This window comes from Loxodonta africana, chromosome 2 (assembly GCF_030014295.1).
Source record: "Loxodonta africana isolate mLoxAfr1 chromosome 2, mLoxAfr1.hap2, whole genome shotgun sequence".
In the NCBI taxonomy this organism is placed as follows: domain Eukaryota; kingdom Metazoa; phylum Chordata; class Mammalia; order Proboscidea; family Elephantidae; genus Loxodonta; species Loxodonta africana.
In genome coordinates, this window is record NC_087343.1 from 184,890,154 (window position 1) to 184,917,575 (window position 27,422).

Here is a 27,422-nt window from a genome sequence, read left to right on the forward strand (position 1 = left end):
CCAGGTTTAATGCATACTGCATAGCTCTAGGTAAACCTCAGAACCTCTCTCAGCCTTAATTTCCTACTCTATAAAATGGTAGAGCAAATCCCACTCCAGAGACTATTGTGTGGATTCAATAAGGCAACATGTGTTATGAATTTGGCACAATCCCTGGCCCAAAATAGGTCCTTAATAAATGGTCAAAAACCAAGCCAAACCCAGTACCGTTCAGTCGTTTCCAACTCATAGTGACCCTATAGGACAGAGTAGAACTGCCCGATAGAGTATCCAAGGAGTGCCTGATGGATTCGAACTGCCGACCTTTTGGTTAGCAGCCGTAGCACTTAACCACTGCACCACCAGGATTTCCTGATAAATGGTAGCTGTCTTAAAATATTACATGGCAGGCACTTTGTTATTGAAGTAAGTGACATTTGCATTTAAATTATTCTATATTAAAGCCAGTAAAATAGTTCTGAGATGTTTTTGTTTGGTTATTTTGTTTTGTTTGGAGGGCTTTTTTGGTTTTTCTTTCTTTCCTGGATAATTTAACAAGCATTTCCCTTGCTCATTGCAGAGCTACCAAGGTGTTACAACTCAGAGTCAAAAAGCATGTCTGACTTGAGGCTCAGCCAGTAAAGTTTTATTTCCAGTAAAGGGGACCAGAGAGCACTTTACAAACATAAACAGTAGCACCTGACCCCACTTGCATCACATGAAACTGCTTCCCCATGGCAATTCTGGGCTTTCTCCCAAATGCTCCATTTGAAGGTGAACTCCTTGTGCAAAATGCCACGTATGTGACTCTCTCTCCACTAAACAGTTAATGTGGAGCACCACCAAGATCCCCTGCCCATGCTGTCTTTCTTAATGAATTGTGACAATTCACTAATTTAAGCACAATTGGCCCAACGTCTCTCATCGTGACAGAGGCGTTTCCACAGAGGAAAGCGGCAAGGGTACTCTGAGATTGTGGGTTTGTCCAGGGCTGAGTTTGATTTATGAAATGAGACCTAGGAGCCTGGATTGAACAGATTGGCTTGCAAGAGACAGCTGTACTGGAGGAACTGCTGCCAGGTATGGGTAGTGGAAATAGAGAAAAAGGAACAGTGGGATAAAAATTCCTTTCCCAGTCCCTACTTATCAACATGAAACATCTGTTTCAGCTACACTGGTTCCCAGTGGCAGTCAGAATTATTGATATGAAGAAATCTCTGCTTCCATGCAGCACAATGGCCATCTCCCCCCATACCACCCCGACTCTATTGTAGTATTTCATTTCTATACTGTTGCAACCGAAGGTGCAGTGCCTGGGAGAAGGAGTGGTGCAGGGCAATTGTGCAAAAGGGGAAGGGGGGAAGAGAGAAAAATTTCCCCACCAGCAATAAATTTCTGCCTGCTGTTCCCTTTTATTGTGGCTGAACACAGTGATTAAACTGGTTGGAAAATAAGCCATAAGCTTCTGTCTGTCTCCAATTGTTTTTAATATTCTTGTTTAATGGGAGAACAGAACTTTTATTTAAACTAAACAGAATGAATGCCTTTTAAGTTTTGAATCATTTTTTTTTTTTTTAATCCTGGTATCTCATGTGTTATGTAAGCACATGAGGCTATAAATAGGAAAACAAATATGCTTAGTTCAGCTTTCGGTTAGATCAAATTTGATTAGGGATGTGCAAAAGCTGACGCTGTCAGCCAACACATAGCACCAGGGAGCAACCCATACCATGTTAGAAGGAAAATTAAATGCATTTATTATCAAAGAAACTGGTTTTGCAGAAACACACCAAGAAAGTTTCTGTGCTCAAATGAAGCAACTAGAATTGCTTAATTTCTGGAATATCATTGTCTAATACAAGACGCTAAACCGGCTAACAAGTTCCTATGGCAGCTGAAGGACAATTAGAAGAAGATGTATGTACTAAGCCAAGTTCTTGTGGCTCTTAGCCTCTTCTGAGTAGCGGAACAATGCAAAAAGAAAAACAAAAAAAGTCTACCACTTTGTAAAGACGTTCCACCTTCCAGTGTATCCTAATTGTCCTTAGCCCCACAAAGGGATTTTATCTGTATCTTCGTGTCTGTGTGATAAGATATCTATATTTTTTTTAAAGTTAACTATTAAAAAAAAAATTGGTGAGAGAAAATATTTTTTTTAATTAATTTTCACCTAAAAATTGGAAATTAGCCAATCTAAATGGAAAAACTAAAGAAAAAGCTAAAAATGTATTGGCAGCCCTATGGTGTTTGCTCACTCCTTTTCAGGGGTTACTTAGCACTAATCCTTGGGATAAGAGCAAAAAAAAAAAAAAATACCAACAGACAAACAAAAAACACAGTTTGGATCTTCAGACAACAATGAAATGAGGCATTGGCAAATTAATAAGTAGATCCTGCCTGACAGCCTGGGCACCGAAGAGGTTAACATACTCCGGTGCTGACAACATGATAATGAGGATTTATGGTGAGCAGGAGGTGAAGGTGGGTGGGATGCTCCCAGCTCCCATGTGTGGTGGCTCCAGGCCCTCTGCAGACGCACCACTTCTACAAGAGTGAAGGTTACCTTCTGAATGGTAGCAACAACTAAGCTTGCCCAGGTTCTCGGCTGAGTGCGCACACACTGGGGGTGGCTCTGTGTGTGTGTGTGTGTGTATACTTGAAATAACTTTATTCTTTGATATTTTGGTACTTATTAATTTCAGATGTATACTATGTTGAAGCACACTTCCATCACGAAAGGGAAAGAAATAAATTATTCCCTTTGTCTAGCATAGATGGATGGATGGAAGGATGGATAGGAAAATAGATCAGAAAGCTTTGAAATACCTTTGTGTTTTAGCCCCCACCTACTTCTCTAACTTCAAATACTACATCTTTTCCTTTCACTCACTAGTTTAAAAGATATACTTAGTTTTCTCAAAAAAATGTAAATTCATTTTGGCTCAGGGGCCTTTGTACTTGTTCTCTGCTGTAGCTGGAAAATTCCCCCCTGGTTTTCATAAGGCTTACTTAGTCATTGAGCAAACAGCTCAAGTACCTTTTTCTCACCTTATAACACATACCTTTCACTATCATATTTCCCTGCCTTATTTCTCTTACAGTCCATTATTTTTATAACTTATTTGTTTGTTTACCAGTTAATGGCATTTCCCCTGCTAGAATATAAGCCCCATGAGGGCAAGGGCCTTGACTAATTTTACATTCCTTCACTAGCACCAAGAACTGTGTCTTTTATTGGGTGCTCAGTAAATACATTCTGAGTTTATGATGCATGCATGTAGGAAATAAGACCATCAGAGCCATGAACTTCTTCTCTGATTTTTTCATATACATATACTTATACTCTGAGCTCTTTGGATTCTTCTAAGTTGGTTATTCTTAGAAGACTTCATGGGAGGGAGAGTTAAATGAAGAAAGAGGCATTAACAGAGCAGAAATGACCTCAGCCCACGAGGGGGTTCAGGTTCAAATCAGAACGTGTGTTCTCAACTTTCCCCTCATCCTCAGTAGGCATTACCTCGGTTTAGTTTTCACGACTTTTCATTTGGAGCTAAATTAGATACCTTACTGGGTGGTATGACTTATTAGTCAAAAGCTAAGGATGTTTCTCTGTGGGATATTACTATTAATATCATATCATATTTCACTATCTGACTCTTTAATGTGTTGATATCCGTTGTTCATGTACTGTTTTACAAGAATATACAGTTCCCCATTTTTCATTTCAAAAATCACTATTTTAAAAATTACTATAACTGCTACCTTCTACATTATAAAATGAATCACTAAACTGTTTCATAAAATGTATTTCCTCTTCCATAGAGGTTGTCAATAAAATAATAAACAGGTACTTGGGAACTGAAGTACTTATCGGCATGCATTAAATCCAAACCAGCTTTGTTTTCCCTGAGGAGGCAAGTTCATGTGTCGTATCTCATATTTAAGTGACGGTATCTTGACCCCAAGATTGTCATAGACTCCCCACAGGACTCAGCCATGGGATTACTCAGGAGAAGCTTGTAATGAGCCCTCTGCACACACCACATGGTTTCAATTACAGCTTTATACGACTAGACAGTGTGGTGCCAGAGGGGAACGATTGAACACTATTGAAATGGTCCTTGTCTTCATGGTTCAGATACCTGGGCCTCTGCTTTCAGGGTCATCTTATTATTATTATTATTAATGTTTATTTTATCTGTGTCAAGACTTGTCTCTGAGGTTAGGGATTCTATGTTGAAATAAGAGAAACTTAAAAGAGTAGCCCAGGTCACCATCCCTATGGTGTTTTCCTTTTTTTTTTCTTTTAGTTTTCACACTTGGCTGAGACCACTAGGATGATATTTCCTTTCTCAAGGGTGCTTTTTGGAGCAGGCGCCAGATAGTAACTGTTTGTTCTAAGACTGCAGTCAGTGAAGGTTTTCTCAAAATTTAGGAAGGGGGGAAAATGGGTTTTACTATGACTTAAAAAAAAATCAAAGTATAAAACATTGCCTGTATAGTTCTTTGCTAATGAATAACAGTGACTTATAAAAAATAAAGCTTGAGTTTAATAAACCATCTAATAGAATTGAAAGCATTATCTCTGGTTAGTTACATGTTTGTTCTGGCTATAGGTTGGGTGATAGGCAATTTGTTTTTTAAAAAAATTCCCTGACAGGTTTAACTTTTGTTGAACTTAAACATCCATTGAATGTTAAAGGTGAGTGTGACCATGGACTGCAAAGTTCCATGAAGGACAGGTCTACATAGTTCACTTGTTTCCTCTCACCAATACATTACATAAGACCAGAAGACAGTAGGTATTTGTTGAATATTTGTCATATTTATGAGCAAATAAATAGCTGCTTTAACCTCTTTTCTTATGGGTGGGAATAGAAGCCCAGAGGAAAGAAATGGCTTGTTCAGAGTCACAAGACCAGTTTGGGGCTAGGACAAAGCTAGAATCCCTTAAGGCATGGTTTTCTACTGTATCGGTAACAATACATAAAAAAAAAGTGAAAATGTAATATTTTGGGAATTGGAAAGGAAACTTAGGCATACATCTTACCTGTAATGGCCTTTCCATGTTACTAAGAACTTTGAGGCATTAATCTATTTAGTTTAACACCTCTGTGCTGGTATTAAATTGAATTCACTGATTACGAGTTGAGATTCTTATTGTCAGAGACCAATATGGCAGCCGTGCCCATGTAAATGAACTTCTGTACTGAGTGGGGAGCTGAATGAGAAGGTGAACTTTCTGATAGCATGTCAGATTTCCATGGATGGAGGAAGAGAGATAGAGAGCTCAAGAAAAGTGGGTTGAAGAGTTGAAAGCAGTCCAGAGAGAATTTGACAACAATATTGTAACTGACTTTGGAAACCTCAGTTCCTTACATAACTTAGTAAAGTAGAATCTGGGAATAACAGGTTAAATGATTTTTTAAAATGGAGTTCTAAAAGTTTCCCAGTCCATGTGGAGACTGAAAAATCCTCTCTCTAATGCATCTGTTTTTTTGAAATGGGCTACTCTTTTTGTCTTAGAAAACCACCTAGCACATCTGTAGTCTCCTGCAATTTAAGAAAGAAATGGTTAAGCATGCCAGGTCACTACTGTTTCAGTAGAAAAAAAGACACATCTCCCCTTTTCCCTTGATAATGAAACATAGCATTCTGGACATCTCTGAATCTCATTATTAAAATAAAAGGCAGGAAACCTCTGAATGATTCTGTCTTTAGCTCCTTGTGTGACTTGGGACAAGTCACGTTTAACCTTTCTGTACCTCAGTTTCTTCATTTCTAAGAGAAGTCATTAAATTAGAGGCTGCCAGGGTTTCTTTTATCTCTTTTATTCTCATGCATTTCATAGGCTAGGGAAAGAACAAGCCCTGGAGTCCAAATTTGCCCTTAATTCAAGATCAAAAGAATGGATAATTTAGGGACTGGAATCATGAACTATAAATTGACCCAATGCAAAACATCAAACTCAGTCCAGCCTTTCACTCATCTAAGGATTCAATTTTCTTCTGTGTAAAATTTCAAAAGGGAAGTGGGTTCTTTGGTATGGATGAACTCTGATTCATTTTGGAATATTCACTAGGTGAATCATGCTCCAACCAATTACTAACATGTTTCAAAGCCACCTTCCATCCCTGTCTGCAATGGCTTTAAGCTTTATAATTTGCCATCTCTTCACTGCTGAGAGACACAGGTAATCAATGAAAATGTGTATTTCAAGAATACATATGTACCCCAGATTGTAGTTTATCAAAGTCACTTTGAATCATTCCAATTGAATTTTCACTTCTTGTAAATCATCAATGTCTATAATCGTATTATGGGGTCACAGGAGAGCATCAAGAAAGGTATATTAAAGGAATGGCAGAGGAGTAAGTGCAATGCCCTTGAGTTATTCCTAGGTAATGTAAGAACAGAATTTGTTCTTGGAAAGCTAGTGGTGGGGGGGGGATAATCTCTGCCATTCCAACAGGCATTACTGCTCACTGTCAAACCACTATAGCTGTATAGTCAGTAGCTGTATGGTGGGTATGTTTACTGTTTCACATCAGATAAACTGCAGCTCAAACCAGCATAAACATAAAAATAATTCATTGGCTTGTGTAATTAGGGAGATCAAGGGTGAATATGGATGGCTTCAGGCATAGCTAAATGCTAGAGCTCAAACAACAATGGTACTAGGAAGTAATCTCTCTCTCTCTTTCGCTCTTCCCTTTCCACACCTCACCCCCACTCATTGGTTCTATTTTCTCCTCTGTTAGCCTTATCCTTAGGCTGGCTTACTTCAGAAATTTTGGCTAACAGTAACATCAGAACTATGTACCATAAAAAAAAAAAAAAAACACAGAACAAAACCATCAAGTTGACTCTCACTCATGGCAACCCCATGTATGACACAGTAGAACTATTTTCCACAGATTTTTTTAATGGCTAATTTTTCAGAAGTAGCTTGTCTGGCCTTTCTTTTGAGGTGCCTCTGGGAGGACTCAGACCTTCAACTTTTTGGTTTGCAGCTGAGTTAGCCATTTGTACTACCCAAGGACTCTGTCTTCTACCATAGCTCCAGCAAAAGTCCCGGCACTCTGATTGGCCTGGTTTTAGACACATGTTTTTTTTTCATTCCTGAATCACTATGATTGTGGTTATCCAGGCTTGCAATACGCTTCCAACTCAGGAACCTGGGATGGAGTCATTCCCTCATAAATGCTATTGACTTAAATAGGAGGAGGATGCTTCTTCAAGGAAAATTGGAATGCTGTTACCAGAAAAAAAGTGTGGGGGTGGGGGGAGGCAAGGAGGAAGGACTATATATGTCTACTACATTGTTTTTCCCCAAAAAAGAGAACTTGTGTTCTTGGTCTATAGAGGTGTGAAGGTAAGTATTGTATGGCTATAAATTAATCCACAGGATCCCTTCTCCTCATTCTGACTTTCCAGTTTATCTACTTTACCTATCTTCAAGCCATTCTCCTATGTGTTACATAAACACATTAATGTTAAACTCTTTCTTTTGAGAAGCCAAAGAAATTCCCTATTATACAGAGTTTCTTGTTCACTAAATAAACACAGGAAAAAAGAATGTCTGAGTAGTCAAACTCAGAACATACAGTTCGTCATGTGTGTCCTGTTTAGAGCTTTGAAATGAAAATATAACTGTTCTTTGAAACAGGTATCTCCTCTCAATCCAAATGAAATATCGAATTTCCTGAAAAAGGCCATATTTCAAAATGCATCATTTCTAAGTGTCATAGGCATGTCTTATCCCCTTGTTCCTGATACATGTGTATATTTTCCAAACGTATCTCCTGGGAACATTAAAATAAAACATTTAATTATGCATCTTCTTTTTATTTTTTTTTTTCCAAATGATGTCTCTGCCAGATATGGAATGCATGTAATTCACTGTTGCTTTTAATTTGTCAGTACATTAATTTTAGTTGATAAAGAAGTTAACTGAAGCTGCTGTCCCAGTTATCTTTGATAATTCAAGTTCACTTGCCTCTTACTTTTAAAGGCTGCTCTGTGCCTCCCCAAATCTCCTTGGGTTTATATAGCTTTTAAGTTGTCATTGACCCAAGAGATCATTCAAGGGTGATTATAGTTTTCAAGCTTGTTTGTATGCAACAGCCATGACCTTTTTTCAAAAGACACCCAGCTGCTCTTAGCTGCACCTTGACCTCCAACAGACATTTATTACAAATCAATTTCATAGATTCTCCATAAAATAATCTACAAGTGTCTCTGGTAGCAACATAATGAGAGGGCACCAATTTATTTCCCTTATGAGGTTAGAAAGAACAGCTGGATCATGAAATCTGAATGAAGTTTGAGTGGCCTTACTAATTTTTTTCCATTGGCTATCCTTAAGGATGCCAATTGTGCTCTAAATTTTAAAGACAGATTCTCCAGTAGATACCTGGATACACACTGATCTCTGGGAAGAATGGGGGTAAAGGTCTTCCTTCTTTGGTTGACAACCCCAAAGGTCAAAGGTGGCTGAATGGGTTTGGGCATATCCTTGGAGCAGATGACTCACCATGTCTGGCTGCTTATTTATGCTCAAGTCAAATGACGAGCACAAACCAGTTTGAACATTTAATTCTTTAAATTACTTAACCTAATCACAAATGAACCCATTGCCATAGAGTCGATTCTGACTCATAGCAACCCTATAGGACAGAGTAGAACTGCCCTCGTGGGGTTTCCAAGGAGAGGCTGGTGGATTTGAACTGCTGACCTTTTGGTTAGCAGTGAAACTCTTCATATTTGTGATTTATTCTATAGCAAGAATTTACACATAAACCAGCCAAACCCTTTGCAGTTGAGTGGGTTCTGATTCATAGCAACCCTATAGGACAGAGTAGAACTGTCTCGTAGGGTTTCTAGTGAGTGGTTAGTGAATTCGAACTGCTGACCTTTTGGTTAGCACTTAACCACTGCTCCACCAGGACTCCAAAAAGTTGTTTCCACCTGGGTTTGAATGGGGACCTTTCTTGTGTGAGGCAAATGCAATAACCATTACATGATGGAAACTGCCATAATTCACACGTATAAAAAAAAAACCCAGTTGATGGAGTCCATTCCAACTCATAGCAACTCTATAGGATAGAGTAAAACTGCCTCATAGAGTTTCCACAGAGCAGCTGATGGATTCGAACTGTCAACCTTTTGGTTAGTAGCCAAACTCTTTAACCACTGTGGCACCAGGACTCCATACACCATAAAAACTCATACCCATGGAGTCAATTCTGACTCATAGCGACCCTATAGTAGGGTCTAATAAGTACATTGAATCAAATTGAGTTAAATCCAGAATGTTATTCTTTTACGTATATATATATATATATACACACACATACATATTTATGCATATTTATACATATGTATTTTTATAAGTACACACAGTTCTGTGTTTTTGTTTTTGTTTTTTAATATCTATGCTTTTGTTCCTGAGATTTTACTGTGTAGTTTGGCAAAAACATAATTTTCAGGCAAAATGTAGACTAGACAGAGGTAACTGGACTTCAAAAAGTTTATGCACTAGGATATTAATTTCCATTTCAGGGTATTTCTTTCTACACAAGATGGATGCTCTGCTTTCAATTCATTAGCTACATAAATGAGCTTATCTATTTCTAATTTTGACTTAATATAAAAAGCATCAAATTTTAGATTTCATCCATCTAATTTTCATTTTGTATAATTATTTGTGGTAAGCTGATTTCAGTTTATGCCATGTGTTCATCAGGTTCAGGCAGATACTATTCAAGGTATATATTCTCCAATATCTGAAAATCCACATCCGGAAGTCATGCTGCTTCTCTAGAAACACGGTGGTTGACTCAGGCGTCTCCCTGGGAGAATGATGTTACCACAGCTAAATGCAAGTCTGAGAATTCCTCTGTCCCCTCTGTTTCCAGTTGTGTTTTGAAGCATATGGTTTCTTCTCATGGGCTTTTCTTACCTTGGGCAAAAATGTAAAAACTATTTTGATAGCTTCTTTTTTCTTTCACCTCAGAGCCATCTCGGAAAGCTTTCTTCTTGCACCTTTCATTTCTCTTTCAAGTACTCTAAAGTGGTGGAGAGCTAGAAAGCCTCAGTTACATTAGCATGTGATCCAGTTAGTAGCATATCGATGATTCTAAAAAGTATGGAATCAAACTGCAGAGCGGAAAGCTTAGAAGGTTTAGATAATTCAAATTTATTTGCCTCTTGCGTTTAAAAGCTGTTCTGCGCCTCCTCAAACTTATGCAAAATGGTTAAGTAGTTCATGAAAGAACTCAGTCTTCAGTGACTTTGAAAACAACTTTTTTCATCTCATTCACACCAAAAACAAAAAGACAACACTTTTTTTTTTTTTCTTTTTCTGTCAAATAAATAAACACCTGCTCACTTGCTTTTCCCTAAGTTAGTATACCGCTCCCTGCTCCCTACCAAGCCATGGCAAGTTTTCCTGTTTTCAAGCTACTTTCAGGCAAAATCTTTGCAAAACACACATGTGCCTATAGTGGCAATTGTGATTATTTGTGATTAATTGTAATCAAGGAAAAAAAAAAATAGAAGAACTAAGGCAACTGGAAGAAAATGTATACATTATGTATCATTTTACTGATTTTCTTAGGGTTTGTGATGCTTGTTCTTCAGGTCACAGAGGGCAAGGTATTGGTCTTCTTTACATTCCCAAATTTTTAAGTTAAGCACCAACAAGGCTGGCAGAAAAAGAAATATTCCATTTTTTTAGTCACTTCGGAGCAACCAACCTTTTTGGTTATAATTGTGGGTAATTTCAAAATATCAAACAAGTTAAAAGAATTCCAATGGTATAACTAAGATAAAGTTGACATCGACATAAAAAGAAGGCATTGCTGCAAAATTTTATTAGTAGTAACACCACTAATAATAATAAGGAACACATTATTATTTGTCAGATATCCTTTTAAATTCATTGTTATATGGCCATATTTTACCCTCTCAACTACTCCATAAAAACAGTGCTATTATTATTTATCCTCATTTTAAAGATTGTAAAAAACAAAAAAAAAGGGGGGGACACAGTATGTTTAAGTAACTGGCCCGAGTCAGGATCCCATTGCAGGTAAGCTAGCTGCAGAATTTGTGCTGGTATTCACTATGAAATGCTAAGTCCTAGCCAAACTTTCTTTTTTAATCAGTCATGTAAACTGGCACACCCATACTGAGTACATAGCCAATGTCATTCAAAAGGAATTTTCCTGAAGATTTTCTTCTTTCTTGGCTGTGGTTTGTAAACCTGTCATAAACTAGGTAGACAGCCAGATCACAGATTACTTTGTATTTCTCTGAATGTACAGAAAAACATGTTCGTATGCAAACATTAGTATCTTAAATGTGTGTGTGTATGTATTTGCAAATAGACTTTTGTTTCTCTTACAGAATAAAAGACAAACTTAGTGGTCCAGGTTATGTTGCTCTTGTCAGTTCCGACTCATAACAACCTTATGTAGAACAGAATGAAATGTTGCCAGGTCTTGCACCGTCCTCATAATCGTTGCTATGTTTGAGCTGGTTGTTGCAGCCACTGTGTCAATCCATCTCATTGAGGGTCTCCCTCTTTTTCTCTCACCCTCTCCTTTACCAAAGGTGATATCCTTATCTAGAGATTGGTCCCTCCTGATAACATGCTCAAAGCAAGTGCCACGGAGTCTAGCCATCCTCGATTCTAAGTAGCCTTCTGGTTGTACTTCTTTCAAGACAGAGGGAGGATATAGCCTCTCTATAATTTCTGAAATGTGGAATTTTCCATCTGGGAGGAGTTATAAAGATGCATCTCATGTTACATTTGGGGAAACTGAGGTCCAGACAGGCTAAGTCATTGATCCCAAGTCACAAATCTAGTTAGAGTTAGATCCAGATGGAATTTCTGTCCTACAGCTTTTTCAATCCGGTACCCCATTCAGTCTATAACATGTTATCCAATACCTATAAAATATTATAATACCCATATCTTATCTAAAATATATATACTAAGATTGTATATTACATTACAGAGATTAATAAGATGCGGTCAGTTTAAATCATTTACGTTTCATATACGGAGCTCAGATGCAGCCATTTCACCTTGTTCCAGCTATACCATTTTTTATAGGTGTACTTGTTTTTCCATTTTGAATTGAGATATGTATTCAGCTTAAAAACTGAAAAGCTCTTTTAAAATTTCATTGGCACTGAAGGTGCTGAGTGTGAAAGACATAAATTCATCTCTATCTAACTCTCCATACTACTTAACATAGAGATGATGACCCTGACATGTCACTGATATTTTTAGAACTAATGGCAAAGTGTCTTTTTTTTTCCTGCTGCTGCATACACCACACACAGCCACAGTTCATTGGACTAGAGAGTTTCAGCTGTATAACTAAAAATAAATGCCTCTGTAAAACACTAATGAAGACAATGGCTAGTTTCCCTAGGCCAAGAAACAATATGCTTTAAAAAAAATCTATTGAATTTTAGTCGGGTATAATGATCACCTCATTTGCCTCTTGGCTGGGCTTTTAGGGGACTCCTTTTTAGTTCCTTTTGTATTTTAAATGCATCATTTTAGGATTGTGGAATCCGTGCAGCTCAAACCATTGAAATAAACTGTTGTTGTTCACCCACTGGCAAATAAATGAAACAGTAAACCCTGTAGTTTCAACCCACAAATAGACAACTAGTAAATTAGTACAATGTACCCTTTTTTACCCTTTGGTAGGAAAGAAGCCTAGGTGCTGTTTTGATACCATAAAGCGAAAACTCCTACAGGCTTGTGATACTATTTTTAAGTATAATATTGAGGTTTTTTTTAGGGGGTGCGGAAAGTATAAAATTCTTCAGTTCGTATTGACATATGTTGTGTGTGTGTTTAATATTAAGATTTATGTAAATCCAGAAATACTTCTTTTCAATTATTTTTGGGGATATCAAGAATCCCCCTCAGGGATACAGTTGGTTCTTTTCACACCTTTGGAGGAGAATAAGAAAGAGACAAAGACTCTTTACTTTACAAAAGACACTTTCAAATTCCTTCCTTGATGTCCACCTAGTAGAAGGCTTCAAGAGACATCCCAGTTACAGGATTACAGGGAGGCTCTGGCAGTGCAATGATTAAGCCTGCTTGGCTGCTAACCAAAAGGTTGGCAACTCTGCACAGCCAGGAAAACCCTGTGGGGCAATCTATTCTGTCACAGGGAGTCACTGTAAGGTGGAATTGACTAGAAGGCACCCAACTACAACTTCTAGCATGTAACTGTGAACCCTCCCCATTCACCCCTCTCCCCACTTTGGAGACCCACAGAAACACCAACCGATGTGTGCTGTCAATGGAGAATGGTGAGCCAGCGTAATGCCACTGTGTTGGTGACATTCTAGCTAGTCAGCCTTTCTTAGACATTTAATTTAATATTTACAAAAGACAGTAGGCTGCCCTGAACTCTGGGTGTTCAGTGCCATAGGTACATAGATGAGCACACAGTAAATAGTTGTTAAATAATAAACAATGTGCATGGATTGCCTGTGCCTTAATTATACCTCAAACACATTTTACCAAAATGGGCAGCCAAGGTTCTATGTCAGAGAAATTTAAAAAAAAAAAAAGGAAGAAAGGAACGAAGGAAGAAAAGAAAATGCATCACCACTGAAAGTAGTAAATTATCTGTATCTGATAATATGCTTCCAAATAATTATGTGAATTTTTTGTTTCTTTGCTTCAACTAACAGTTAATATTTTTGGTAATTCTAGATATTGATTGCTTATTGATCATATAGTGTTTTACTGTGTACCTGGGGAGAATTTAAGCTTAATTTGAGTGATCTGAGTGATTAATCAGTCATGAAAGAGTGCAATGTTCATATCTGTTTTAGGAAGGTACAGAAAGGAATGAGCTACCTAGCCCCAAAGCAGTGGGTCCTCAGGAGACAGAGATGGCCATCAGCTTTAAGACTTTAATTGATTCATCTCTCTCTCTCACATACATGCAATATGCACACACGCACACGCACACATACCTGCACTTTTCTGGGGGGGGACGGGGAGAAGGGGGTGTTTCCTCAAACCATAGGATATTGAAGTAAAGAATGAATTCTCTAGTCCCAGTTGTGCTAAAGGCATTACCTTATCAATTAACTTTAACTTTTGGAAACGCTGTTTGGATGCTTTTGCTCCTTTTTTTTTTTTTTTTTTTTTGCTCCTCAGGCATTACTCTTTCATGGAAACCCAGAAAGACACAAGAGAAAATTTTAAAAAAACAGACCACATTTTCCAGTTCAGGATCTACAGATTATGGGTCCTTAGACTCAAAATAATGAGTGATTGCTTTCTCTTAATATTACTATTACCAATTACCAATTCAATTATTCATGCATGACTATTGATAATAATAGCTAACATTTATTAATCACATTTTATGTACCAGACACCTTGCTAAGCCCTTTATATGGATAATCTAATTTAAGCATCATAACAGACATATAAGATGTCTCTTATTTTTATTCTCATTTTACACAAAAGGAAAACATGGCTCAGAGAATAAGGGGAACTAGTCCAATGTCAGAACCCTGGTGGCACAGTGGTTAAGAGTTAGCTGCTAACCAAAGGGTCGGCAGTTCAAATCCACCAGCTGCTCCTTGGAAACTCTATGGGGCTGTTCTATTCTGTCCTATAGGGTCTGTGTGAGTTGGAATTGACTCCATGGCAATGGGTTTTGGGAGGCCAATATCACAAAGTTGGCAGGTAGAGTAACTGGAATTTCAACCCAAGGTTACTTTTTAAGTCTGGGCCATCTTTTCCCATTATTAACTGGCTAGTAACTGCCCGGGGGACAGTGATTATGACAGGATTACTGTTTTGAACTTAAAAGCATACAAATGGTTTTTAATTAGTAAATGTGTATATTTTGGATTTTAAATGATATCTGACTTTATACATGGCATGATAGTTTCAAGGAGACCTGGTAGTACAGTGGTTAAACACTTAGACGTTAACCAAAAGATCAGCAATTCAAAGCCACCAGCTGCTCCATGGGAGAAAGATGTAGCCTGCTTCCTCAAAGGTTACAGCCTCGGAAACCCTATGGGGGCAGTTCGACCCTGTCCTATAGAGTCACTATCAGTCAGAATCAACTCCATGGCACACAACAACATGCTAGCTTCATTTAAACTTAATGAAACTTGAGAAGTTTGCTTCCCCTGTCAATTATTAGAGAGTCAAAGAGCTTATATGTCATAGGAAAAAAACAATTGAGGTGAGAATGTGGAATATTTACTCAGGTGCGTGGGAGCTCTGAGTTCAAATCTCTCTGAATTTTTCAATGGCAGTGATGAAGGTGGCTGTGCATACAGTTCCAAGGAGACACCCCAACTCACTGCTGGATAAATGGGGGGCAGAACTGTTGGAGCAGTTTGAGTGGCTATTTTTCATCTTCTTTATATGTGTCAGGTTTCATTGCTGACTCGGAGAAATAAAATTTACTGGAAGACTTGCTGCTTGTCAGGAATGAACCAAGTGTCTGAGCCATGAGGAAAACTACATGTGATTTGAAGAAAAAGGCATCTTAGAGGGAGAATGTGCATTGTTTCCTTTCCCTCCCATAAAAGGGAATAGTCCAGTATTTAGCTGATAAAACCCTAATGACACCTATGACCTTATATTACAGCAGAGCACACCTTTGACACGTACGTATCCTTTCTTCATACTAGTAATAAAGAAGGTAACACCTGTCGTAACCTAACCATCTCTCTGGGTATATATATTTTTATAGCAGTTAGGAAAAAATAAGTGAAATTCCTTAATGATAAATCACCATTGGGAGCCTGTATCATGAATACCCACTGTATTAGGTACTTTTGTTCATTTATTTGTTTCCTGTTATCCAATATTACAGATGGAAGCCTTTGAATTAGACCCATTTTATTATGATGTTAAGAGTGAAAGAGATATCAATGTGCTCACCTCACTGAATGAGACCAAGCATTTATAAACCTGTTCTGCAGAATTTAAAGACAGACCCCTGTCCCTTCACAATAGGCCTGACCGTATTAACTTACAGGAGATTATGGTCAATCGTCCTTGTAGGAGGAGATTGGATACCCTTTTAGCTTTCAAATCCCTTTTATCAGCATTAGCAAGCAAATCATTTCTCTCCAAGAAAATTCTCTGGAAAAAAAAAAAAAAACACGTAACTATGCATTTACTGGAAATGTGCTGAACTATTCAAATTTAATTTGGATAGCCAACATGCATAGTAGGTACAGTTGAGTCTAACTTAACCTACCCTACCTACTGCTATCAAGTCAATTCCGACTTATGATCCATAAAATATAGTGTCTCAGGCTCACCATGTGACATTTAAACGGTTACCCTGGGAAACACAGATCCAGAAATATTCCAAATATCTCCAGTTTGGATAATCAGGCATTATTAGAAGTGCTTACGTTGCAGGTGATGTCAAATGCAATTGTTCTGTGATACCAACGCTAAGCAGAGCTTCTCTGCATGTTCAGTGTTAGGTGCTAACACATAGATGGCCCTCTGGTCTGGTGAATGTTTGCATGCATGCTTATTTAAGCAGTCTAATATGGTTTCTTTCATGTATCTGAGTTGCTGAATTTGTGTGAGAAGTTATTGAAGGTCATGTACTTGCTTTGCTCAATTAAAAATAAAAAGCAACAACTCACATTCTCTTTCTAAGGCACAATTTTTCCCCTATTGTGAATGAGGGCAAGAGGTGTTAAAAGGGAGAGGAAGGGATGAATCGAAGCCCTGCTTTGTGCCAAGTACCAGTATGTGCAATCTGCATTGTCCACTTGGGCCTCCACCCTGGGAAGGCATTATTATTCTGATTTGATAGATGAAGGTCAGCTCTAAATAAGGAACATGCCCAAGGCCACAGAGCTACTGAATAACAAAGTTAGAGTTTATCAGTATCTGCCTTTATCCAAAGTCTATAAATGCCTAGTGTACATGACTAAATAAAGATTCTGGTCCTTAATGATATTTATCCAAAATAATCTTCCTAAAAGAAGAAATGATCTAATGGTGACTGATTTCAGATCTTGCACCCTACTCTGCCTATATTCTCTACTCTTCGGACTATAAAATCAATCATTAAAATGTCGTTGAGGAGGAGGTAAAGCTAGTTCTTACCAATATGGTTCTCTCCCCTGGCCCACTGGACTTTGAAAGGTCCTTAAGTTTCTGAGAGACACAGTAAAACTCTCCATCACACCCATATCCAGCCTAATAGTCCCAAGGTGTCTGATATCCGTAAGAGAAAACAGTAAATTGAATTAGTGGAGTACAAAAATGTCTCAGTACACACAATGTGACAAATTAATTATGTTTTAGGTATTTCTCACTTGTTATAATCATCATCGGTGTCTTGGATTGCGATAACACCATCAGAAGTGCATATTTAAACTAATAGCTAAATATATTTTTGCTATTTCTATGAGATAAAAATAAGTACGTATGAAAATTTTAATGTATAAATGTGTTGTCTTTCACGAATTACACTGTTTTTTAATGGAAAATTATTTTTTGAAAGTATATATCTTTCTCTTGTTGGAACATAAATGTTATTTACGTTTTGGCCAACTTCTGATTTAGTTTGGAAATTATTACTCATGGTTTTTCATGTAAGCAGTCTCCACATTCCTTTTGTGTATACCAGCCAGCTTTAGTGGCACAGTGATTCGAGTAAAGTGGATTGGACTTAGGGTGTTATGTTGATTTTATCTGTGTATTATATACTCTACTGTAATCAAGGCAAGCAGCACTCAATCAAACGTAGGTTTCCCCACCGGTTTTGAGAAAACGAATCCTAACTTTGGATGTAGCAGCAACCTGATTCCTCATACTTATGCTCAGCATGTGGAAAATAAAATTTACAATAAGAAAAGAAGCTCAGATAGGTCATTCTTGGTCTTGTTTTGGGGTGGGGGGGAAGTGACCCTAGGTCCTAAGCCTTTTCAGAAGGGTCTTCAACAATTGCTCTTAAAATGTTCTCTATGGAACCCCTCCTAAATTTAATGAACCCTGGTTGTTGTTGTTAGGTACTGTCAAGTGGGCTCCGACTCATAGAAACCCTATGTATAACAGAACAAAACACTGCCTGGTCCTGCACCATCCTCACAATTGTTGCTATGTTTGAGCCAATTGTTGCAGCCACTGTGTCAGTGCATCTCACTGAGGGTCTTCCCCTTTTTTTGTTCACCCTCTACCAGCCATGATGACCTTCTTCAGGGACTAGTCCCTCCTGATAACATGTCCAAAAAAAAAAAAAAAGTATGTGAGAAATAGTCTCGCCATCCTCGTTTCAAGGAGCATTCTAGCCGCACCTCTTCCAAAACAGATTTGTTCATTCTTCTGACAGTTCATAGCATAGTTAGTATTCTTCACCAACACCATAATTCAAATGCATCAATTCTTCTTTTGTCTTCCTTATTCATTGTCCAACTTTCGAATGCATATGAGGTAATTGAAAATACCATGGCTTGGGTCAGGCATACCTTAGTCATCAAAGTGACTTCTTTGCTTTTGAACACTTTAAAGAGGTCTTTTGCAGTAGATTTGCCCAATGTAATATGTCGCTTGATTTCTTGGCTGCTGCTTCTGTGGGGTTGATTGGATCCAAGTAAAATGAAATCCTTTACAACTTCAATCTTTTCTCCGTTCAGCATGATGTTGCTCATTGGTCCAGGTGTAAGGGTTTTTATTTTCTTTATGTTGAGGTGTAATCCATACAGAAAGCTGTGGTCTTTGATCTTCATCAGCAGTGCTTCAAGTCCTCTTCACTTTCAGCAAGCAAGGTTGTGTCATCTGCGTAACACAGGTTGTTAATGAGTCTTCCTCCAATCCCGATGATTCATTCTTCTTCATATAGTCCAGCTTCTCGGATTATTTGCTCAGCATACAGATTGAATAGGTATGGTGAAAGAATACAACCCCGATGCACACCATTTCTGACTTTAAACCACCACAGTATCCCCTTGTTCTGTTTGAATGACTGCCTCTTGGTCTATGTACAGGCCCCTCATGAACACAATTAAGTGTTCTGGAATTCCCATTCTTTGGAGTGTTATCCATAATTTGTTATGATCCACACATTCGAATGCCTTTGCGTAGTCAATAAAACACAAGTAAACATCTTTCAAGTATTCTCCACTTTCAGCCAAGATTCTTCTGAAATCAGCAACAATATCCCTCGTTCCATGTCCTCTTCTGAACCTGGCTTGAATTTCTGGCATTTTCCTGTTATTGCTTTTGGTTTTCTAACTCTAAGTCTTAGCACATTTCATTACAGTAGTTTGTCTCCTCAGGACACTCTTTGAAATCTTCTGTTCAGCTCTTTCACTTTGTCATTTCTTCCTTTGTCTTTAGCTACCCTGTGTTCAAGAGCAAATTTCAGAGTCTCTTCTGACATCTATTTTGGTCTTTTTTTTTTTTTTTCTGTCTTTTTAATAACATTTTGTTTTCTCATTGTTTGATGTCCTTGATATCATTCTACAACTCATCTGGTCTTCGGTCATTAGTGTTCAATGTGTCAAATCTATTCTTGAGATGGTCCCTGAATTCAGGTGGGATATATTGAAGGTCGTACTTTGGCTCTTGTGGACTTGTTTTAATTTTCTTCAAGTTCAACTTGAACTTGCATATGTACAATTGATAGTCTGTTCCTCAATTGGCCCCTGGCCTTGTTTTGACTGATGATATTGAGTTTTTCCATCGTCTTTTTCCACAAATGTAGTAGGTTTTATCCCTGTGTTTTCCATCCAGTGAGTTCCACATGTATAGTCGCCATTTATGTTGTTGAAAAAAAGGTATTTGTAATGAAGAGGTCATTGGTCTTGCAAAATTCTATCATTCCATCTCCAGTGTCGTTTGATCACGAAGGGCATGTCTTCCAACTATCGATCCTTCTTTGTTTCCAACTTTGGCATTCCAATCACCAGTAATTATTAATGCATCTTGATTGCATGCTTGATCAATTTCAGACTGCATAAGTGGATAAGAAGTTTTCAATTTCTTCATCTTTGGCCTTAGTGGTTGGTGCATAAATTTGAATAATAGTCTTAATAACTGATCTTCCTTCTAGGTGGATGGATATTATCCTATCACTGACAGCACCGTATTTCAGGATAGACCTTGAGAGAATGTGATGCTGTTCCTCTCCAATCTGTCATTCCTGGCAGAGTAGAGCATGTGATTGTCTAACTCAAAATGGCAAGTATCAGCTCATTTCAGGTCACTAATGTCTAGGATATCAATTTTCAAGCATTCCATTTCATTTTTGACAACTTCTAAATTTTCCTAGATTCATAGTTTATACTTTGTAGGTTCCAGTTGTTCCTGGATGTTTGCAGCTGTTTCTTCTCATTTTCGTGTCGTCCCACATTGGTAAATGAAGGTCCTGAAAGTTTTGCTCCATCCACATCATTAAAGTCAACTCTACTTTGAGGAGGCAGCTCTTCCACAGACATGTAAAGCTGGGAAAGAGGGGTCCATCTTCTGGCACTATATCAAACAATGTTCCGCTCTCTATAAGCCTTTCACTGGCTATTTTTTTTTTTTTTTTTCTTTTAGAAGTAGATTTCCAGGTCCTTCTTCCCTGTCTGTCTTAGTCTGGAAGCTCCGCTGAAACTTGTCTACCATAGCTGATCCTGTTGGTATTTGAAAAACCATTAGCATAGGTTCCAGCATCACGGTAACACACAAGCCACCACAGTATGACAAACTGACAGACAACTGGTGGGGAAGATATTTATTCCTTTTTCATATTTGATACTACCGTAAGCCAGGAATTGTGATGAAGATAAGAATGTATTTTATAGAATGCCATGATACTGAATCACCAGAAATAAAATTTTATGTAGTAGGTTATTCTGTGGGCCCTGCTTGATTTACGTCTATGGTGGAAGTTTTCATGCAATGTAGCATTCAGCTATCTACAGTTGATTTAATATTTGGCCAAGTATTATACTTATGAATATTCATAGGAAAATTCAGTTTACTAGATCCTTAATCAAAAATATAAGCCCATAAACTGGTGGCTACTTTCTTCCCATATTATTAGAGAAATTTTAATGGAAGAATGGTCCACCATGAGTGCAAAAAGAACTTCTAGGGGTCTGGGATTTTCGGAAACAATAGTATTATTCTGTTATGCAACACTAGAATGTCATTGCATTCTAGCCTCAGAAATTTAACATAAAATGAACTCCTAAAACGTTAGAAGTAGAGGCAAGGATGGAAAAATAAAATTCCATGTGTTGAGAAATGTTTCATTGTGTATGGAGAATCTAAATGAAATAACATGACTCTCTACAACACTCGAGCGTATATGTTTGATAACTAGAATAGCTTGCTATGATGGAATCATTATTATTTTTTCATAATTCTTAGAAATAAGAAACCCAAAATCTACCAAGTTCAAGAAACTACCAGGCAAAATTGTGTTTAATACTAATTTTCTGAAATTTGTAATAATTCTCTCTACATGATGGAATCAACTAGCAAATACATATATATATACTACTTTGATACCACTTTCCCACTGTAAATAGGCAATTTATAGGAATCTGTACATTGATTCAAATAAAAAGAATCTTGAATGAAATGTGTGTTTTATGCACTCATGCATTTTCTTTGTAGTACCTCGACTAAGTCAGCAGTTTAACTTTTAATAGCCACAGGAAAAGTAAGCAATCTTTAAAAATTGTGCTACTTCTGAGATAGAAAATATTTCTGTTGTACTCAGTTGAATGGTCTACCCTTATCATATTCAGATGATTCCACTTGTAAACATCTCTGTCCTCCTAAATGATAGATAATTAAATATACTTTAATTCCTACTTTCTGTTTTCCTGTATTAAAAATAAGAAGTGCCTTTCAATTTGCATAGGAACTTTAAACACTAACCTAATTAAATTATTCTGTCAGATACTTCACCAGGAGTGTTTAATCTCTACAACAGATAAAAATAAGTAAAACTTCGTGTTTTTTTGGTATTTTCTTAATTTGAAGTTGGACTGATAGGAAGAAGATCATCAAACTCGGGATTAGTCCAAACACTGCATCAAAATGCATATTTTCATGTCTATGTAACTAGGTTTTAATAAACATGTTTGATGATTACTTAAAAAGCATATTTTTCAATGCAGAAATGCCATCTTGTAAACTACAGTATAAAGAGACTTTTCACAAGACTGTTTTTTAATTACAGCCTGAGTATGATAAGCATTATTTTCCCAAGGAAAGATTAAATTAATGTTATAAATCAATTTTCTAAATTTGAAAAGTTTAAATACAATATGTTAGACAGAACCCTAGATGTCTGTTTCAACAAATTGTGGTTTTTCTGGCATTTTCTAGAATATTTATTACTGTATGTAACTTTTAATCTGGGCCACCATTTTTAAAGCCCTTACAAGGTTTATGATGCAGGTGTTAAGCTTAATGAGTTATTAAACCAAAAACCAATCCAAACCCGTTTATGTCAAGTTGACTCTGACTCATAGCCACCGTACAGGACTGCCCCATAGGGCTTCCAAGGAGTGGCTTATGGATTCGAACTGCCAACCTTTTGGTTAGCAGCCATCCTCTTAACCACTGTGTCACCAGGGCTCCAATGAGCCCTTAGCCATTAACAAATCACTTCTGGGATTATTTTTCTGATTGCTGGTTAGGTTTTTATTTCCAGTTTAGTCTTTTACATTTTTAGAGATAATCTATTTTTATTGGTGATTGAAAACAGATTATTTTAACAAAAAATATGATGCCATGATTTTTAATTATGCACATTTGTTTATTAAAAGACACTATATAGATGAGAAAATTGGTATGGGTACAATCACAACTGGAATCTTATGTTTATTCTCCTAAATTAGAAATTTTCTAATTTGATTTCAGAAAAATAGCAAATGAGTTTTGCTTCATCATAACCTTATAAATTTCCCATGTTCTTAGTTTTTGTTATCTTCCTGTATGCTTCTATGTACATGTAATATTTTCAAAAACTGACTCAGTTTTAAAAAATTATCCTTACAATTTTAGTAGCTAAAGTCCTGTTGTCACAATAAAATGTTGCAATGATTAGTGAGATACAGAGAGTCTAGCAGAAAAAGATTTTCGTGTCAGTCATTTGTGAATACAAAGCTTTCTTTGCCCATGGGTTGGAACCAAATGCACACTCAGATTTTCTACCATAATGAAGCTTTAATAAGACAGTAATACAAGGTTTTGCAGTAATAGATGATGACCAACACATAAATCAAGTTACTGGATCTTAAAGACAGAAATTATGTTTATCTACATTGACAAATGTAATTGCTCATTTTGCATGGCTGTGGTGCAGTTTATAGATCATCATCGCACTTCCTGATATGCCAGTAAACTGGAAAACACACACACACACACACACACACGAAACAAACCATTTGCCATCGAGTTGATTCTGACTTATGGTGGCCCCATGTATTACAGAGTAGAACTGCTCCATACTGTTTTCTCTGCTGTAGTCTTTATAGAAGCAGATCTCTTGTACTTTATTCTGCAGTGCTGCTGTGCAGGTTCAAACCACCAACATTTAGATTAATAGTCGAGCACAAACCATTCGTGCCACTCAGGAACTTTTGTTATGTCAATAGAGCCTTTGAAAGTCCACCATGATTCTTAAATTAAGTGTTATGGCACATTCAAACTTAAATAGCATTATGTACAAAGTTTGTTTTTTGCTTTTGAGGGAGTTCCTCAAAATCTATTTGCAATTAATTTGGTTTATTACTTTTGTTTTTCAATTTAAAGAAAAGTTTCTTTCCCAGCTGTAGGGCTAAAGAACCCCTATAATATTTTCTGGCTAATCTGACCAGGATATAGTCATCAGAATGATGGTCATGCATGGGGAACTTCGAGGAGTTGCCTTTACTCAGTGATCTGAAAAGAACCCAGTCACACACAGGTATGTTCATGGAAGAAACACAGGATAGGTGGCCATTCGCAATTAAGACAAAAAAGATCCTGCAGGAAAATTCAGAAACTATTAATTCTTTAAAAATTACTTATAGGGATCTATTGAAGATCTATTTTTGGAAACAGTTTGGCAACTTAGTAATGGAAATTTTATGAAAGAGCAACTGAACGATTGCCAAAGAGTCTGTATTCTTGCCTGTGCTGTATCACTAGAGAGTGGTGTGATTCTGAACAAATCCTTTAGGATCGCTGGGGCTTAGTTTTCTTATCCGTCAAATAATGGATAAGGATACAAAAGTGTGATATCCTGAATCTAACAGATTCTGGCATCTCTGGTGAGGACCAGCTCTGAGAGTATGTGGTCCATATTGCGAAGACATCACTATTTTGTGGCATGGCCTTGCTTCCTAACTCCGTATATTGTAATAATTCTTCCTTGCCATGTTTTACAAGTTAAGGGAGACTGGGGTCTTTGTGAGTTAGTCTTGTAAATACAATCAGAGTTTGTCTCCCTTGTGGGTATGAGGTAGCATCTTTTTCCAAGCTATGGTGGTGCAATTAAGTAGACTTCCCTGGCCATTTTAAAGAATGAAGCAACATGTAGCACCTTTTTAAAAAGAAAAAAAAGTAAATAAAGCATGACAATGGGAAAGAAAGAGTTAATGTAAAAGCAAATTTTAAGAATAAAGGTAATGAAGGGTACGTTACTGTAAGAATTCAAGTTCAATCAGCTACAGTGATGTGGCAATCTCCAATTTTTTTTTTCATTTCTGAAGTATACAGAATATTCAATTTGATAAGATAATTGAAATTTTCTTATTTCAAGATGGTTGTCACTTCTTAGAACTGTCAAATAATTACAATACACTTTCAACAGAATCAAGCAACAGACTGTGTAGCATAAATGTGTTCTGTGACATTCTCACAGCTGTTAGACAGGTAGGGGTGTGGTGATATACACATGAGTGTGGTACCTATAACAGTGAAAAAGTCAAGAGAGGGTTTATGTTGAAAATCTAGAGGAGGAGAAATAGTAATCTCCAATTCACAGCACTGAAGTATAGTGGAAGGAGAACTGGATTATGTGTCAAGAGGCTGTGGATGGAGTGTGGACAGTGTGATATAAGGTAAATCCTTTTCTTTGAGTCTTAGTTTCAGAGACTCTGTTCCTTGATAATGCAAACCTATTCCCAGTGAAACAGGCATGAGCCCCAGTTGTTGACCCATCTTTTGCACTATAGAGCATTTGTGATTTCTGGAAGTTGATGGTACTCCAGACAAATAGAATATTACTAGTTGCTGTTGAGTCATTTCTGATTCATGGCAACTCCATATGCAACAGAACAAAACTCTGCCCAGCCCTGTACCATCTTCACGACCATTGGTACACTTGAGTCCATTGTTATGGCCACTGGGTATTTTGAAGGCTTTTTTTTCAGCCTAGGGGTTGAACTTCCAGCACTATATTGGACAATATTATGCTGTGGTCTATAGAATTTTCGTTGACTAATTTTCGGAAGTTGATCTCAGGCCTTTCTTCCTAGTTTGTCTTAGTGTAGAAGCTCCACTGAAACCTCTCTGCCAGGAGCGACCCTGCTGGTATTTGAAATATTGGTGGCATAGCTTCCAGCATCACAGCAATAAGCAAGCTAAGGTCCTTTTTCCTAAGGCAAACTGACAGACTTATAGTGGGAACAGAGAGTAGATGGCCTATTTCACTCCATTCCATTACCATTCAGAGCAAACCTTCCTGCATTTGCATTTTTGCTGAAGACATTCCAGGTGTAAATCCCAATTCTCTGTCTCTGTAGCCCTCATGTAGACGTGTGGTTCTTTAATGGAAAAGGTGTCAGTGAGGACCTTAAAGACAACGCCTCAAAAGCTACATCCCTGAAGAGTTTTCACCGAGTTAATTCTCCAAGTCCCTTTTATTATGCCTGATTGAAAATTACAAGTGGTGTTTTAAGTGTAAAGTAAAATATTGTTCTTCCACCTCCTTTTACAAGCCTACTATTTTTCTTGCTGCAATTGTTTAATCTTGTTTTGACAGTGGATAGAAAACCAGAATTTGTTGGGCTTTTATTTCAAATTAGCAGCTATCCACAGTAACAAACTTTCACAGCTATCTGTCATGCCTCAAATGGGTTTTCCTGGTTTGCTTGACTAAGGATGTTGTACTGTAAGTTCAGGAACAGGAAAGGTCTTGCTTTGGTTGCCTTATTTACAGTGGACGTGAAGAAGACAGTGGAGGTAAGGAAGTATTGGCTTCCTCCATTCTCCTCATGTCTGTAATGTTCCATTTATCTTTATATAGAGGCTATATCTGTAGAAAAATTAGAAGTTAAAAAAAAACAGTGCTAAACAGACAGTTTAATTGGTTCTGCTATTTTTGGAAACTGGAAGATAAACGCTATGTGTAAAGTTAATAAACTATAATTGAAATTTGCTTGAGAGCATTCTTTCATTCCACATGGACCCATCCACTACAGAAAGCAATAGGACTTAGCTGGGATTCAGGAGTATATAAGCCCCTTTCTCAAGAATAGCCATGACTTTTTGTGTGACCTTGAGGAATGTAATAAGGTTTCTATGTCCCCACTGGGCAATAAACAAATTGGGGTGGGAATTAAAAGTCTAAACACAAACAAATAAACTAATACAAAATTAAATGCCTTTTGAGCTCTTGGCTGATAGCACTATCATATGTATGCTAACATTTGCCATTTTCCAACCTCTGTTTTATATTTGGAAACCCTGGTGGCATAATGGTTAAGTGCTACGGCTGCTAACCAAAGGGTCGGCAGTTTGAATCCGCCAGGAGCTCCTTGGAAACTCTATGGGGCAGTTCTACTCTGTCCTGTAGGGTTGCTATGACTCGGAATCGACTCGACAGCACTGGGTTTGGTTTTTGGTTTTTTTGGTTTAGTATTTTCACCTTAATTTTTTTTATGGTTAGTTTTGAGCCAAAGTCCTACATAGACTTATAACTGTAGGCTGTAACTGCCCTGTAAGTTTCATACATTATGCAGATGTGAACGGTATGTCAGCCCTGCCCAAATTTTTTGAAAACTATAATAACTTTCATTGTGTTATTATTGTTTTGTTGTTAATATCTTTTTCTTTTCTTTTTAACTAGTTATATATGGGAAGGCAGAGTGAATCGCATAATCCCAGGCATGACATGGCACTTTCAATACCATATAACTTTTTCCTCACAGTATCTCCCCAACTTTAGTTAAACATCAAAGTTCCTTAAAGATTCAAGAAATGAAATCAGTACCTATTCAATCTTACTTTTGGAATATCTGGAAATCTCATTTCAGCTATACTTTTACAGGTGTATGTTCCACATGAATCCTTGAAAAGGAAAGAGTGATTTAGTGTTTTCAATCTGACACTTGTCATTTTCATAGACATACCTACATACTGATGGTGAAATCAAGCAGATCCTTGAAGTATT

General features: G+C 37.3%; 1 protein-coding gene across 4 annotated transcripts in view; it reads left to right on the top strand.

The window, feature by feature from the left end:
• TENM2 (teneurin transmembrane protein 2) overlaps window positions 1-27,422 on the top strand; it is a 1,060,479-nt gene that overhangs the window by 158,186 nt on the left and 874,871 nt on the right. The window contains exon 3 of one of the 4 annotated variants that reach the window (XM_010592330.3): window positions 13,460-13,470. The exons of the other annotated variants lie outside the window; for them this stretch is intronic. Coding sequence (XP_010590632.1) covers window positions 13,460-13,470 — 11 coding nt within the window. The remainder of the gene's footprint in view (window positions 1-13,459; window positions 13,471-27,422) is intronic. 4 annotated transcript variants of the gene reach the window in all.